The sequence below is a fragment of the Spea bombifrons genome, chromosome 1, assembly GCF_027358695.1.
Source record: "Spea bombifrons isolate aSpeBom1 chromosome 1, aSpeBom1.2.pri, whole genome shotgun sequence".
NCBI classification, from domain to species: Eukaryota; Metazoa; Chordata; class Amphibia; order Anura; family Pelobatidae; genus Spea; species Spea bombifrons.
Genome location: NC_071087.1, coordinates 146627923 through 146645097, shown reverse-complemented (window position 1 = coordinate 146645097; position 17175 = coordinate 146627923). Strand labels below are relative to the sequence as shown.

Below are 17175 nucleotides of genomic sequence, written 5' to 3'. Positions count from 1 at the left end.
AATAATCAGCAGTGTCTTCAGCAAAAAAAAAAAAAAACATAAGCCAGCTAATGTATACATTCCTTCTACCTTTAAGCCCGCTGAGCATTGAGTAACAATACACTAAACGTTACATAGGATATAACCGCAAGGCTTGTATACGTCTAATACATTCCCGAGCAACAGTACAAAGGTTCAGACTTTGCAGTACATGCCTTGAATCCTCGCTTCCTCGTGAAGGATTCCAGTAGTGTTGCTCTAGCCTCAAGCCACCAAAAACGTGATACACGATACCTATTGTGCATGTCATGCTCTGACAGCAGGGAAAGGGCAGTGTGTTCCTATTCATCACAGCAAGTGATTTGTTTAGAGAACGAGTGAATCATTTCAAGTCTCGAACAACGTATATCGGGAAAACACTAGCCTCAAATGTGTCTCACCAATCTGTTGGGTATTTTAAACACACATGGTTTGGTAAACGTACACACCTTGCTGTGAAATAAAGATAAGATTTCCTATCGCCCTGTGAATGGTGCCAAAAGGACCAAACTAGCTGTGTATAATCTTTGGGGTACAGAGGACCAAACTGGTCAGGGTGTCCAACATTCACTCAAGGGTCAATGAAACTGATGTGTCTAGCAGCCTCAGAGCCCTGCCCATCCTGATAATATGGTAAGCCAAAATGTTTTAAAGGTTAATAATATACAGGAGGTCCTTACCAACAGCAGCAATTTGTACCCCAACCGATTAATCTTTTCTCTTCTGCTGACATTGCTCCAAAATAATTGACAGAAAAAGGAGAAATGGGGGAAGTGACCTACTAATAAAACATAGCTCTTATTTCTTAAATACTAAAGAATGAGAGATTATCCCCTGATATATAGAAACAAACCGATACTTAAACTCAGGGAAGTAGCAGTAATAAAAGTGTGGTATTAAATAGCCAAAGTACTATTGGATGGACTTTGCAACTTTCTAAGAGTTACCATCACTGCTCTGCCTTAACAAAGGGTACAGACACATGTGTATCGTCTATGCAACTCAAAGGTGAGAAGTTCTAACAAGTCAACATTTTATCTCCTTTTTACTCTACAAAGTCACACTTGTAAAAAAAAAATACTCACCAACCCATTGCAGTTACTTAGAGCCACTTTAGTTGTGGTATTTTGGTCCTGTAAATATCCCGTGTAGTGACAGTTCTCAATGTAATCATGTTTCCACTCGGGCCCATTCTTCCCCCAGTATTCTACTGTAAATTGTTTGGAGACTAAATCCGTGTTCAGGGTCAGGTTCAGATGAAAGTGCTTGCCGTAGGCAGAAATTTTAAAAAATAATTTAGAAGCTTCCTGTTCTTGGTCTTTAGGGTCCGTACTCCTCCGCCTCCTCCGCGAATGCTTTTCATTCTTCACAATAAAACCCACGAAGGCTCCACTGTGGTCAACCCTTATAGGAACCGTCAGCTGGTAGTGTTCAAGGTAAGACAGGAATTCCCCTTTGTAATCGCAAGCCAGGCCAGTCCAGAAAGGTAGCATGCAAAGGAAAAGGAGAGTAACAGGAAGTAGTACATACTAGTGCACTAAATACAGCGAACACAAGGATAGGATTACAGCTAACTATCTTGCGTCAAAAGTGGACCAATCACCAACGCAACCCATAGCCTCATTAAATGTGTTTTTTTATTTTTTTAATCAGTGCAACTGTGTTTGATTTGAAAGGTAACAACTACCGTTCCTCAGCAGAGCTGAGTTTGGTGATATGTGAAATAAAATCTGTATTTTTTTTTTATACAATAACTAACAGATTCCAGTGCCAACCTTGTCTTTCTCCTCCTCATCCCTGTTCTAAGGAACCATCTAGCGCCACCAAAGTGGACGAAGTTACAGATGGAGTTATGTTCAATGACTATGTTACTTATGGCGCCAAATACCTTTACTTATAGCCGTTACCGCTATAGTTTGGCAGGTAATCAATATTGTGTGCTTGTACTTCCTGCATCAACCTGACAGGTTGGTAGATGGTTCCAAGTCAAAGAGAAGATCTCAGAGAGGTATCAGAGATTTGAATCGTCTTATTCTGGCAGCAGGGCCTCAAGCTTCTTATTAAAAAGGAAGTAGATGCACTAATTATGGTTTATCTGCTAAATTCTGGCACTGAGCTCCCTCAGACAAATAACTTTCTTTCAAGTTTAAGCTACAAAACCACCTATAAGGTGAATGAGTCTATTGCCACGTTTATTAAAAAGGTAAACAAATGTGAAGGGCACAACAATCTTTGTATGTACATTCTAAAATACTATTGCATCGCCTATTGCAGGAGTGATTGTGGAACCCTACCTTGAGAACTATAGGAAAGTCTGTTGTCCCTGTGAAATTCCGATGAAGCCATGGCGAGGCCCAAAATCCAGGTCAACGTCTTCCACAAAATTTCCATAATTTGGGGGGGAAATATTGTTTTTTTTGCTGTGAAGTTCCTGATTTTACAGTTTTGGGATTAGCTTCGTGCTATAATAGTTGTTCTGTCCCAGACCTGAACCATACCAAGTCCATGAATAATGCCTGTTATTCCGCACAACCCAAATGCTTGTTTTCTTATGCTTTACTTTTTTTGAGTCTTTTCTATTTGTGTTTTTTTTCTTATTATACAATATTATTTTTAACATATGATCTTCTCTTGAACTTGGTAACTTCTTGCTTGTTCACTTTCATTTTCTCAACTTGGAGATAAAAAATATTCCCTAGCAGGCGCAAAATAATCCTTTATGTAAGTGTCAAGCTTCAGACTGGAAAGCTAATAAGTGAGGGCCACTTTTGTACCTGCAAGACACAAAACAAAAACATAATAAAATAAGGAACATACATATACTTCAACTCCTTGATTTCCAAAATCTTTTCAGGCACAATGGGTTAAATCCTAAGTGGTAGATAAAAACACTTTCAGCTGTATGACAGAACAGCCTCAGTGGTCATAGCTTAAGTTACAAAATATGAAGTAATTCAATTAAACCGGTGTTGTTATTCATAGCCTAAATAAACATTTAAAAGACTAAACATATAAGGCTAACCTAAATAATGTGTCAAAAATAGACAGCTCATTTTTCATTGGCTGCAAAGGGAAAATTAGAAAATTAATTTTCAATTCCCTTGTTCCTTCTGTTACCTCATATTTTGTAAAAAAAAAAAAAAAAAAAAAAAAACGGAATTTGGTTACATGATTAAAAAAGAGTGAAATCAAAGAAAAAAATTTAATTTAATAAAAAATTCAAATGCTATTGCATTTCTGGTATGTATTATGATTACAGATTTCATTTATAGGACGTAGTATAAGGAACAACACAAACTGAAGTCAAGCCTTTATATTACAGTAAATGCCCCCCAAGCCCTCAGCTATTCTAAGGACCTTGGGAACCCTTTTCTGTTCTTAGAAATGTTGAAATCAATTATAATTGAACATTTAGGTTGTAAGCTTCATAGAACAAGAAGCTCCTACAGTATGTCTGTAAGCTGTGCCTGTAAAAATGCATGTATTTTCAGCCAATGTGTATGTTTGGGTGATAATTTATGCCAACGTTTCGACCTGAGCAAGGTCTTCATCAGAGCAAATCCAAAACAACAGGTATTTCCAGCAAGTACCGTACCTCCCGTTCAATGTAATGTAAGTGGAACAATATAAGTGCAGATTTCCATTGCTACAAAGAAATATTTTATAGATAAGGACATTTCCCTGTGTTGTCTATCCATTGCTACACGTGCAGCTAAAACCATTTATTCAATGGATGTAAAGCAATGAACACATGGCTTGCAGGGGAATGCAAGATGGCTTTTAGTTTGAATTTTTAGTCATCTCCGATTCACACGAAAACATTACAGATTTTATCATCCCAGTTATATTGCATCCCAGTTATATTACATCTCGGCCCGTACCGGTACCTCTCGTGTTATACAGTATACAGTATCATATTGTCCATGCCAGCAAAGGTCTATTGTAATACAGACACTGTGTAAAATAGCATAAATATGCTGTTCAGGGCTATACACCAGGCGAGATCCCAAAAAGCCATAGTAATCATTTCACACTCATTCTGCTAGACTGGACCCTTTGTACAGGCAGATCCTGAATGGGACTCTCAAGCATTTCACAGCTGACCGGGCCTCCTCTATCCTTCCATCGGCTGGATGACATCATAACCTTTTAATGTAGCCTGAAGCCTTTTTGAACACCGTCTCACGACAGTAGCTTGTTTATGTGCCAGCAACACTGCAACTTTCATCCACATTTTGAAATGACTCCAGATTCCAATTAACTTATTCCCTTTATACATTTCCTTCTCCAAAAACCAGGACCAGGAATACCGTCCCTGCCGTATAGTACTCACTCCATTCATCTGATAAGAGAGTGGGTCATTTCACCCATGTGTTTAAAGGTTCCTCAGTACAGATTTTACAATGGTCAGGAGATGTGTCAAGATCTGCATGAAAGGCCAATAAAGTCTAGACGGCTAAACTCTGGAATCCATACAGTTTTTCTTACTCCGCACACATCTGCAGTGGTAAATTACCTTTTAGTGCCCTCTTGTTGAGGCAAGTTTTAGTGACATCATAAGTGCATTCATTTCAGCAACTGAGAAAAAAACTACTTTCTTCTTGGAGATTCCCTGCATAGTTTACCCAGCTATTCAGTGTTTCTCAAATGTTCTAGCCCATAAACGAAATACCCATTCTACTGATTGGAACCCACTCGAGTAATATGCGCCTATATGTCAAACAGTAAGTGTGAGGGACTGACATGTGACTTTTAACTCTTACTGCCTGGGGTACAGGCTTCTTTATTCCAAAGCCATGCATTTCCCAATCACCGCATTATCCGCAGAGCCACCAACATTGGACACCGACAGGCACAGCTTGCCATTCCATACAATAATCTAACTACAAATAAATATCTGAACATGTCACCTGAAATAAGGAGTAACTCTGCATTCAATGAACAGAGGTCACTACATATTTATGGGTTTTTATTAATTTAAATGTGTTTGTGTGAATACAGTATATGTAACCGGTGCAATACAAGTAGCTAGGATAGTTCTTTCTATATTCAGTATCTTTCGCTTTGTTGTGTGTACACGTCAGTCATTTCAGCAACACCCGGTATCTGAATTCTATGATTTTTATATTGTGTTAAATAATACATTTAAATAGGTATGTTTTATGTAGCGGGAAGTCAGTGACTCTCCTGCTAAGACCCTTTTAAGCGAATAGACCCCCATTTCTGATTAATGAAATAATGCCTTTCGACAACGAGCTGGATACCAAGAGAGACATATACGTTCAGTTACATGCACCGGTTATGCCCAATAGCCCCACTACACACAGCTACAAACCGCAGCTAGAACCCAGACACCATCCAAGGAGAAGAAAACACAGATGCCACGGCTCCGATTTATGGACACTTAGAACACAGTAGTCTGCAAAGCTAAAATGTATCATTGTTACACTATTTTCCACTATGGTGTAGTTGACATATAGACACTTCAGCTGTGGTTATACGCTCCCACGTGTAGGATCACTTACAATATAAGACCAGAGTATTTTTGCATTATACCATTTCCTAAGCTTTTTAGTTTGCAGAAAATCCGTTTTTCGTTTACTGTACTTTTTCCAATGACCCCATCCACAAGATTTGTTCCATGGGCTCGAGCCAAACTCTTGAGCTAAAATACACTGAAATTAATACAGTGTAGTAAAAATAGTGAGGTGACTATTGGAAGGAGACTTATAAAGCAGTTACATAAAGCACATCAACACACCAAACCACCAGAAATGCACTATATAACCTCATCCATTTCAAACTTCCAATACTAAACAGCACCTGACTGCACGGTATATTCAGACTGGGGCGTTTAGTTACATGGCATACGCTATATGGGAGACGTGGCCATGCAATCCCGCATTGAGTTATTGGGTTGCCAGTTATTGAAAAGTCTTTTAAGATTCTTCCTGTAAAATAGAACTGCTCCTTTTTTGTGTGTACTTGTCTGTACTTCCCTTTAAGTCTTGTACGTCTCCAAGGGAAAGGGATTATCTTTGACTTTTAATTGCATGTCATCCTTTTATTTACATCTGTTGAAGAAAACCCTGAGGTTTTAAAAGTTTATGTGACTCTACATTTAATTCTATGAATACGTTCATCACCTTCCTAGAACTCTTTAGGAGAACCACATTTTTAGCAGACTGATGATGGGCAGTGCCGCGTAACTAAGATGTCAACTACCGATCCCAAACTTTCCACTGGATATCATGACTGTATAACCACCGATCAGGTTGGCTTTTGTATAAATGAGATGATCCCAACATCAACTGCTTACATGGGGCAATACAACTTCTCTCCAATTAGGGCAGAGATAGCTGCGGATTATGGCATGTCATGGTGTCATTGCTTGGAGTCCATCAATCTTTCTATACATATATAGGATTTACAATGTATCCAGTGCCTTACATAATCAAGACCTTCTGTAATGTAGGGCAAAAGCTGCATGTGCAAAGACGCAGGCGGTCCTTTGGACGTCTGATTGTTCTGTGCATTGTCCTGCATGAAAGTCCCGCGCCGACGTGTTCCATAAACTTGTGCATAGAGTGGCAAGATGACAGACATGGCAGAAGTGAAGGCAAAGCGCAGCTGGGTCTGTGGGACCAGGGTCCCTCTCTGTGTTTATGTCTGGAGAACCAAGATGTTGGTGAGCCCAGGGAGGTAGGAATCAAAGCTGGGAGGAGCGGGCTTTGTGCGAGTATGAGGATTAGATGGCATCATTATTGTTGGCACTTCAAAGACCAGGTCTAGCTCACTAGGGGAGGCTTGCCAGGAGCCCTATTATCATTAAAATCAGCCCTGTACATAATTTTACGGGACATGGCATGGTCAAATCGACAGAGACAAACAGACACATGAGATAGAGAGGTCTTTGATGAATGATTATAGGTATAGGAAAAAGGGGGCCACGAGTGAAAGGGGAGATGGATGCACTAGTTCAACATTAGTTAAATAAATTGTAGGTTTGAGGTTGGGGGGGTCTGGAAGACATTAATGAATTCGAGAGATGCAAGGCATCATAAGAGACGTTGTTTATGTGTAAAAAAATAGGCGATAAGAGGGGAGGAAATTAGAGCGTAAATGCATGAAAGAATATTTTGTGGTGAAGGGAGAAAAGTATTGGATGCAGAGTCATGAAGGGCTATACTTCAGGACCAGCATTTTCAATGTGATTCTTTATGCCATGGGTAGCCATTGATTCTCTTCACAATGAAAAGCAGCAGATGGGGTGTGACATGTGAAAAAAAATGAGATTAGCTGAAAAATGGTGGACTTTAGTCTAGTCCAAAACAAGCAATAATGTCCTGTGGCATTTCTATTGTTGCCCATAGGCATCTGGCCATAACACGAAGGGTGTTTTATGTATACGCATATCATCTTTAGCTCATCATATGATGCTATATTCAAGCAGAGGCATAAAAACCTTTTGAACATTTGATCAGTGACAAGTTAACTCTACCAAGGAACTTGTGCCATTTTTATATAGCAAAGTAATACTTTTTATAAAAAAAAAAGGTGCCAAAAAGGAATTCTGGGGCAGGGGTGCTAAATAAGGTGCTATCCGCAGGAACATTCAATTAGTACTAGAAGTCTGAATTGTTCCAGTTGCTTCCTAGGACTACAGGACTTTTAAACTTTCCTTCTACTCAATGAAGGAGCTGGAGCCCAGCATCTAAAACCATTGGTTTGACTAGGTAGAAATATTTTAACACTATTTAACAGATAAACCCGTTACAGTGAAATCAAACCGAAATCCATAAAATACTTATACATTTATATATATATACACACATATATATATATATATATATATATTTTTTTTTATTTATTTATTTTTTTTCTAGTCTTTTTAAGTTTAAGTGGAAAATGTAATGCTAATTTTAATTATGTTTTTTTTGGGGGGGGGCAAAACACTGTCCTTTATTTTGAAAAGAAATGTTTATTTACAATTTCACCGTGATATGATAGAGTTATGCCCGCTTTCTAGCTCACTGTGCGGCTACAGGCAATTCTAAAAAAGCATTGTCGACTTGAGTTTTTGTGAAGCGCCGAACTAAAGTAATTAGTGGTTTTCCAAGCGAGGGAGAGAAAACCATGAAATGGAATTTGTCAGGGGTGCTGGTAGAAATTTTCTTTTGTTTGTAAAGTGAAAGGCTAATTTAAGATTCAAAGGCATCTGAGCACCATGCAACTCTTATTTGCAAATGGAGACCAAGCCGTGCGTTTAACAAACACCAGCGTTTGCATTTTTTAAATAGCAGCTAAGTTGTATAGGGACTGCAGGAAGGCTCACGGTACGTTAATAATAACCGCAAAATCGGGGCATTGACACATTTGTTATTCGCCATTAGCTGTGTATTTTGTTTATTATATAATATTATATTAATAACAGAGGTTAGTACCGGCAGAAGCAAAATGGATTTTATTCAATCTCACAAGTCCCAACTTGACAATTCAGGAGAATTTAACAGGAAAATTTAGGACTCTCGCACTCAAAAGTGAGAACGGGTTAATGAGAATTAATGATTTATTGCCAAGACATCGTTTGCCAGGTATTCATCTCTGTTGACAATCGAGTGGAATATATGCAGAGGTGAACAGGGGTCATGTTTGAGTCTCCCAAAAAAAAAAAAAGAAAAAGAAAAAAGTGGGATTACCTTTTAAAAAGAATGCAAGAAAGACACCACCTGTTCTCATAAAGGTTACTGTCCACATCTGTATGCATTTAGCATTTTGCCTCTAAGGTAAATATGGCTTAAGGAGCTCCACTGTATACATTCTGTACAGTATTCCCTATTGATTTGAATACCTTTTTTTTTAATCTGAGCATTCATACAGTGCCGTCCTTACTCTCCAGACATATGCCTGCTGCAAATGCTTCTGTTTTGATAAAAAGAAAAAAAAAAGAAAGAGAGAGAGAGAGAGGAGAAAATCTAAACCCAACGCACATTTTTTTCTCTTCTCTCTTGCATAGTAAATATTGGAAACAGATTCTTGAACCAAGCTCCCCTTCCATAACTCCTGCCAAAAGGATGTCTGGGGAAGCACTCAACTAGAATGGATATTTAGAAGAAGAACACTGTTCTGGAATAGGACAGAAGCTAGAAACTTGAGTGGGCAAAGTCTACAAAATAACTGCAAAGGATAACAGTGTAACAAAAATGTGAATTTATAAACACAGTGAGCCGCTCCATAATTATTTAAAGGCATGCAGACAATAGCAAAAAAAAAATTATTTTCTCATTAATTATGTTTTCCAGATTATATTCCCATATGATTGCATTTATTTATAAAGAGCCAGCAGATTCCAATAGGGGACAGTGAAAACATTTAACAAAGACAATTTAAAATAACAATAATAACAACAACACACAGTAAGAGGGATCTGAAAGTCTACCGTTATTTGGTTTGATTTTTTTTAGTACTTTCTCATGCTAAATCTGGGAATCCATGGACACAAATGATACATGGCTTAGGGACAAGGGGGGGGGGCAAATAAACTGGTCTGGCACAGCTGAATCCATAGGATAGTATGAGTATAATGTCACCCAGAAAAGCAGCGTTTAGAATCGGAGATCCCCGCAGAGCAAAAACAAAAAAAAAGCAAATAAAAAGCCATTGGTTAGATGCCAAAGCCAGTAGACAGAATCAGCGCTGACCCATATATAATATAGAATTAATGATGAGAAACCCAATATGAACTTGCAGATTTTTCTGCTGGAAACATAAAACTCAGCTATGATTGTTTTTCATCGTGCATGCCAGATAATTTATTTAAAGGTATATTCACTCTCAAACATATGCTAAAAATTACCTTTTATTACCCAGTCCCAACGTAAGTAAATGTATTTAAGTCAGGCTTTTTAACATGTCGTAAAATAAACCCTGAAGTCTCTTTTGCAAGGTTGATTCAGATGCTGTTTTGATACAAGTTTGGACCCCCTTCCAACCATCAAACCAATTATACTGACAGTTACAGGGAGGAAGCAAACGGGGTAGTCATATCGAGGTCTGAATAAATAGAAAATAATTATATATTATTATTATGTTTTATATGAGCCATTTTGTCTTCTGTACCTCCCTTTGCCACCAAAAAGATTAATAAGTAATAAATCTAACCAATCAATGGAATGGAATGGACTAAATGTGTGTTTTAAGACATATAGAATGCAAGGACTGAATGGGAGAGAGAGTTGTCATATATATCATGATATCAGCAGTGATTTAGACCTGTAGTGAGCAAACTATGGGTCTCCAACAGCTCAGGACTACAACTCCCAGCATGCCTGTGGCTGTCTTAGCACAACACAGGATGAAGTCAGCAAGCAATATCAGATCTTGCCAATCGATGTTTTAGTCTTGATCCTATATCCCCTCACATATACAAACTTATTGAGATATGTTGCTTATTCCAATGCTTTGTTTTAATATTGTATGTTATTGTAATATTGTATTGTCATTTTATATATATATATATATATATATATATATATATATAGAAAATCTTTAAAAAAAGGTGATCATCCGTGATCACTTATGCATCTATGGGGGTCAGCTAATAAAATAAAGCCAAGCTCAGCTTTGCATTTTATAATAGTTGACTAGTTACAATTTATGAAAAGGTCAAGGATTTTGTCTTAATTCACCTTAACAGCTACCAAAAATCTAGAAGATGGTATCTGAATGTTCAAGGATCCTGCCCTGTCTGAAGTCTGCTTATATACAGCCCCCTGACCTCACATCTGGTTTTGTTAATGGGAAGCGGTCGGTAATGTAAATGACATTTCCTGGCAGCGCAAATAAAAGTTAAGACATGACGTTGCACAAAGATAGGCGATGGTGATTTAAATTCCATGACAGGGTCAGGCAGGTAATTTTCAAGCCCGTCCAAATAATAGTGAAAGTAGCATTTTGGCCCAAAACAGCACAGGAAACAATGACTAGTCCTAAAAAAGATGAAATATCCTGTCCAGCACATTATAGCTCACCAAAAGGACTGGCCAAGTTGCAAGAACAGTGCAAATATTGCACAAAGCCTGGCTGCAGGAACCCCTGAGAACGTGCAAAATAATTAAAGTTGCCCAAGTTATTTGAACCTCAAGAACTCCATACGTACCAATTGTCCTGTTTTAAGAATGTTTCCAGCACTGTCTCACCGAGGCACTTTGTTGTTGGTAGTGGAGATCATATACCACTGGGGAGACTAGAGGATGCCATAAGACTGTCCCATTATGAAACTAATACCCTTGAAACACAGACCTCAATCAATGCTCTCACATAACAACCTCACCTTATGATGTCACATCCCAGCGCTCTACTTAATTAGACCACAGGAAGCCAAGACCAAAGCCATACCTCTAACGATGCCCCAAGCGAACGCACCTCACGTTCATCAATTGAAATGTTAAGAGGTACAGAGTTCCAGGTATTTATGATTACTAGCGCACCCCCTATTTGGGTTTGAATTCCTAAGTCCTAAATAAAATTACATCAGCTGTAAGCCACACAGAAGAGTGGGAAAATGATATCATAATAATAATAATATCAATCATTTTTGGGTAAACAGGGATTTGAGTTTTCATACTTGGAGGTCACAGGGGATAGTGGTTGTGCATACTACCTGGAACGTCACGTTCCAGGTATTTTTTCCTTCAATTTTATTTTGCTTGATAGCAATACAAATGTGGACAAATTTCAAAAGCCTAAGAACAATGGATACTAAAAATATGACCACCAATCGCTAATTTTGGGTTTCTTTTCATGTATGCTTAAGATTTACCAGATTTCCAGCCCAATACTTGATCATCTCATATTCTCTAGAGGTACAAGCAATACAAGCCTCCAAATGTATCAGCTGATCACTCTACACGACCATAAGTGATAAATAGGGGGCTTCTACCAGGGTTCCCACTGGTGGTCTCATAGAATTGGTTAGACTGCTTTAGGGTTAATACTTTCTCAGTTTTCAGATTATTTAGAAGACTGCTAAATATGCTGAAGTCCAACCCAAACTGGGAACATTGGGAAGGCCCGAAGCTACATGAATCAACTGAATTAGTGAGTACAGTATATTTCATAAACAAACATATGGAATTCCGTTTACATCTTGAGCAACTTATAAATGAGTGACGTCTCCTCTTTAAAGGAAACCGATTGGCTCAGACAGCAAGGTGAGTTTAGGACAGGGAATAACTTAGCTATAGAGGTTTTTATCAACATGAAACACACAAAACTCAGCTGTTTCACATAGGTGATTTCCCCCAACTTTTTCAGATGTTTACATTATGATGTTCTCCTATGGTGTGCATCTTAAAGAAATAAAACATTTCCAGTCTTCACTGCTCAGCCTGCCCATCTCTGACATAGAGAAGGGGTGTTATGTTTAAGATCTTCTTGTTTAAATGGATCTCATTCTCATCACACATCACTTCCCACACACCTATCACACATCACTTCCCACACACCTATCACACATCACTGCCCATCACACCTATCACACATCGCGCCCATCACACCTATCACACATCACGCCCATCACACCTATCACACATCGCGCCCATCACACCTATCACACATCGCGCCCATCACACAAAACACAATGACTGGACTCTAGTTTCTAGGCAATTGTAGTTTCAAGCACAGAGAGGATTTAGGAGAAAAACAAAATGACAAAATCTTTTACTTCCCTCTACATGATGCAGAACTTATCTGTCCCCCTAGGTGGAACAGCACCTTAAAATATTTTTTTTTTCGGGGAGGGGTAAATATTCATACATCAAAATACACTGCAGATCTATGGCGCCCCCAGCATGTACTATGGAAAAGACATTTTTTTTTTTTCTTTTCATTTTGATCACAAGAAATTGTCTTAAAAAGGTGTATTGAATGGTCTCTTATATAACACATTTGCTTGACTATAAAATGACCCAGATTATAAGACAACCCCTCCAACCTTTGGATGAATTGTCATTTATTGGGATCACTGTCATTTATTTTCACAACGATCACTAGACTTGTGCATTCGGATTCGTACAAATTTCAGTTTTAACAAAATTTGAATGAAGAAAGAAGACAGAAGAACAAGAAGAGGCAAGAGCTGTGGAAAATGAGACCGGGACAAGTGGTTGGAGGAGAAGTTAGGGAGACATTAAGAGAGAGCATTAGACAGTGTGAGAGAGGTCTCAATAAAAGATGACCTTAAATATAAGACGAGGTCGTTTTTGCAGATGATTTGTTTCTTATAATTGAGAAAATACAGTATTATTATCACTACTTTATATAGTGCCAACAATTTACACAGCACTTCTTACAAAACATACATTCACACAGTATCACAACACCAGAACTGACGAAGACAAACCGAGACATTAGGTAAAGGGGGCCCTGCTTGCAAGGTTCACCTTTTTACGAAGACTACAAAAAAAGTGAAATGCTGATTCAACTATAAACAGACTACAACTCTCATCATCCAGCCGCCAACAGTATGAAGACTTATAGACTGGACCATCTTGAACTAGTTCTCTATACAGAGTACCTTTTTTTTTGGGGGGGGGGGGTTGGTTTGCATTATCAAGGCAGGGAAATGCTAATTAAATTCCCGTGCCTTGTTCTCACCTCATTGAGCATTTCATCTCGGTCACACGTTACAAGGCAGAAGCAATGAACAAGTGGAACGAGCGGTTACCAAGGCGACGGGAAGAGAGGCTAACATAGGGGGTACAAATAAATCAAAGCTGATCAAACCTACAGGTAGCAGGCGGGATATGGAAAACCCATTGCCATGGATTATAAAATCCTCACCAGGATTAATAAAAAATGTAAAAAAAAAAAAAAGTGTGTGCGCAGCCACACTATACGGTGCAATAGCAGACACTTCCTAGGAGTGCGCAGACACACATAACAGCGATACACACTCGCCATTCTCAGGGGTGTTTTTAACGGAATCTGTGAGGTCTGGAAAAGTCTTGTAAAACTTACAGGAAGTCTATTGACTGTCCCACTGGAGGCATCTCCACACATAATGAATCCGCTAGTCTCAAGAAAAAAAGGTTTTAGCTAGAAATTGTGTACCTTGTTTATTAACCCTTTAAACCCCCATGCAGAAGGGAGGGATGGGGGGTCTGCTGCCTTCCAATTAGTGCTGTAAAGGCTTATATTAAGACAAGGTGGGCAGGGATTGGGGTCTTGTCACATCCAAGTCAATCTAGCCATTGATAAAGCAGAAGGCGATGTAAGAGGGTCTCTCCTGCACTCAGATGCCCCTCTAGTTTCCAATGTCAAGTAATAGACACAAAGTCCATATAAGAACTACAATGTCTTCAAAAGCAATTTTTCTAATGTTCCCGTGTCCTTTCTTAACATTATTTTTCTATGTGAATTACATTTTTTAAATAAATGTTTTTTTTTTCCCTGTTAACTCTTTTATAACATAAGTGCTGAGTACACATTCTAGGTGTACCTCCAGGCATCCCTACTACATTTGGCAATGAGCGGGTTAAAACAAATGATACATTTTAATTGATTAAACACATCTGATGTTAGACAGATTCTGAGAGTAAATGGCTACTTTGCTCTTCTGGCGCTGACCAGGGGCTCCTTATGATAAATCTTTTCCTAGGAAAATGACAATTGTGTGTTCTGTGGTGATTGTGTGTATTGTGCGGCTCCCACTGTGCAGCCTTCACTTAAAGTATGTCTGGATTTAAGTGCTGCTGCCAGGTGCTGTCCCTGCTTCCCCTGAGACATCGCTTGTTCCTATGCCCAAGTAGCAGGTAGGAGCTGGCACTGCAGCAGCTGTGCACTGGAACTCTCATCACACATCCAGTGTAACGCACAACAAGCAACCTTTAGAACTCAAACGGTGCACTGCAACTCCCATCACACTTTCAGTCTAATGCACAACAAGCCACTTTTAGAACTCAAATTACTGTGCACTGCAACATCCATCACGCTATTCTAGTCTTTCACTCAGTATGCTCAAGCAGAAGGATAGGCTACTTATAAGACAGAAGCTAGTGTTGATTACCACTCTCATCCAACCAGCCAGCAGGAGAACCTAACCACAACTCCAGCTGCTGAGAACTACAACTTCGTTTGTGCCCTAGCCCTTGTAGCTCACAGCAGCTGAGTAACCAGGGGCTGTATGCCTCTGATTGCTAAGGATGATAGGAGTTGGAGTCCATGGCAGCATACAGTGGAGTAGGTCGGCTGTGCCTCGCAGCATGTGTCAGGAGTGTGTATCTTCCATCCAGCTGATCATCCCCCACACCATCCATCAGCAGCGCTAAATCTATTTGGACAGAACGCGTGTGACCCAGACAGCTGGCACCGACCCAACCTGCCTTACACCCAGCCAGCACCGTGCACACCGACGGGCAAATCAGCATTCACACTGGCATAGGGTTAATGAACCACTTACCACTAAGCAGGGGAAGGGGTGGGGGCAGAATATTCACAAAACTCAAATTCTCAGCTCCTTAACTCTTAAAACTAAAAAATCCGAACCCGAGCAATGGTTCTCCGGCACGGATCCGAAGCTCTCCGGGTCAGGAGGTGCTCCGGCAGCCAGAGGGAACGGGAAGGGGGGGGGGTCCACCTCACATAACCTTTCCCTATACATTCTGCTGAGCACTGCCAACAAGCCAGATCTCTCGGAAAAGTGGAGACTTTTTAATAAATCGCTCTAAATACAGCGATCTGGGGAGATCAGATGTCCAAAAGGAAGCGAAGCCCACACGCTCCCATCTCTTTGATTAGCCTATTAAGAGCTTAACATATCGTCCAGCATCAGACCGCGGGGACTCGCTAACGCTGCCCCTCCGAGTCCAGACACAAACTATGCACTTGTCTGACTTCTTAAGCAGACTTTTTTTTTTTTTTTTGCATGGAGCATAAATGCTTCTCTTCTCCGACTTGAGATTTGCTCCTGAAATGCAGGTACAGATCTCCCTTTAAACACTCGCTTGATTCACAGGCTCTGCATTTCTCTCACCTACCATTAATCAGCACTTAACACCCGGCTCATCCATTCTCAGCATTTACACAACACTATTTGGGGAGGAAAAAAAACCATACACTTACACGGAACATTGGCATGAGACAGAACGCTGACATTAAAATGACAAGTGTAAAATAGAATAGATTTTTTTTAAAAAAAATGCTAAAAATTAGGGATTTTTTTAAAGTTCCAAAATCCACATAATCTGATTTGTAGTCAAGAAGAGCATCAGGAAGAGTCTGCAAAAAAAAGGACAAAAAAGAATTGTATAGAGTGTCAGAAATGATCTCTTACCTTTCTCATCTTCACTTTGTGCTCTCAGACAATGGACTCAGACCCTGCAGACCCCCTTGCCCATTTACCCTTAATCTCCAACAGCATCCAGCCCTGTCCTGATGCCACCACCATCCCATTGGGCAGAGGAGATGTGAACTGGGATCACTGGGAGGGTGATAACACTGGCATTTTAATTCTTCATTCGTTTAGTCTGTGTGGTTTGCAGCTGCTGCTCAGTCTTTGCCTCCTATGAGCAGCTTTTCCAGTGCAAGTGCATGTGGCTGTGCAAGCAGAGAGTCTTTAGCTAGATCGGCCAGTCATTGCTCACTTATCGGCCCGCAGCCAAGTTTAGTCCGTCCAGAGATCTCAGTTCTTGGCACCTCCGCAAGAAGAGGTAGGGCAGGCTGACGTCACCCAGGCCCCTGGCTGCGCATGCGCGCTCCGTCACGTGGAGGGGGGATGGGGATGTTGGGGTACAGGCAGGGGCATCGCTTACGTGCAGCCGCCTTCATGTATGGGTGCAGCGGGGACGGAGTCGCTGCCTCTCCGGGCTGGGGACGCAGCGTGTGCCGGGCGTTTAAAGGGCAGCTGCGGGATTCATTCCCAGTGAGGGATCCGGTGCTGCGTCTGGGTAATGGGTGGCTGAGGTTAGAGAGCGGTACCGGAGGGATGGGTAACCGGAGGGATGTTTGCCCCCCCCCCCTGTACATGGGGAATCCTGCAAGCCAAAACAGCCGGTAGACTGCACACCGTCACTTACTCTTCTCGCCGTCTCTCCGGGAGGGAAGTATTGAACGTGTGTGTTTAGGCTATAGTATAATAAATCTATATATATATATATA

General features: G+C 40.1%; 1 protein-coding gene across 1 annotated transcript in view; it reads right to left on the bottom strand.

Moving 5' to 3' along the window:
* ADAMTS6 (ADAM metallopeptidase with thrombospondin type 1 motif 6) overlaps window positions 1–16714 on the bottom strand; it is a 130264-nt gene extending 113550 nt beyond the window's left edge. The window contains exons 1-3 of the mRNA XM_053448027.1: window positions 16352–16714; window positions 2313–2792; window positions 1104–1471 (exon numbers count right to left, since the gene is read on the bottom strand). Of these exons, the coding sequence (XP_053304002.1) occupies window positions 1104–1471; window positions 2313–2409 (465 nt within the window). The 5' untranslated portion in view covers window positions 2410–2792; window positions 16352–16714. The remainder of the gene's footprint in view (window positions 1–1103; window positions 1472–2312; window positions 2793–16351) is intronic.
* Window positions 16715–17175: the final 461 nt, after the last annotated feature.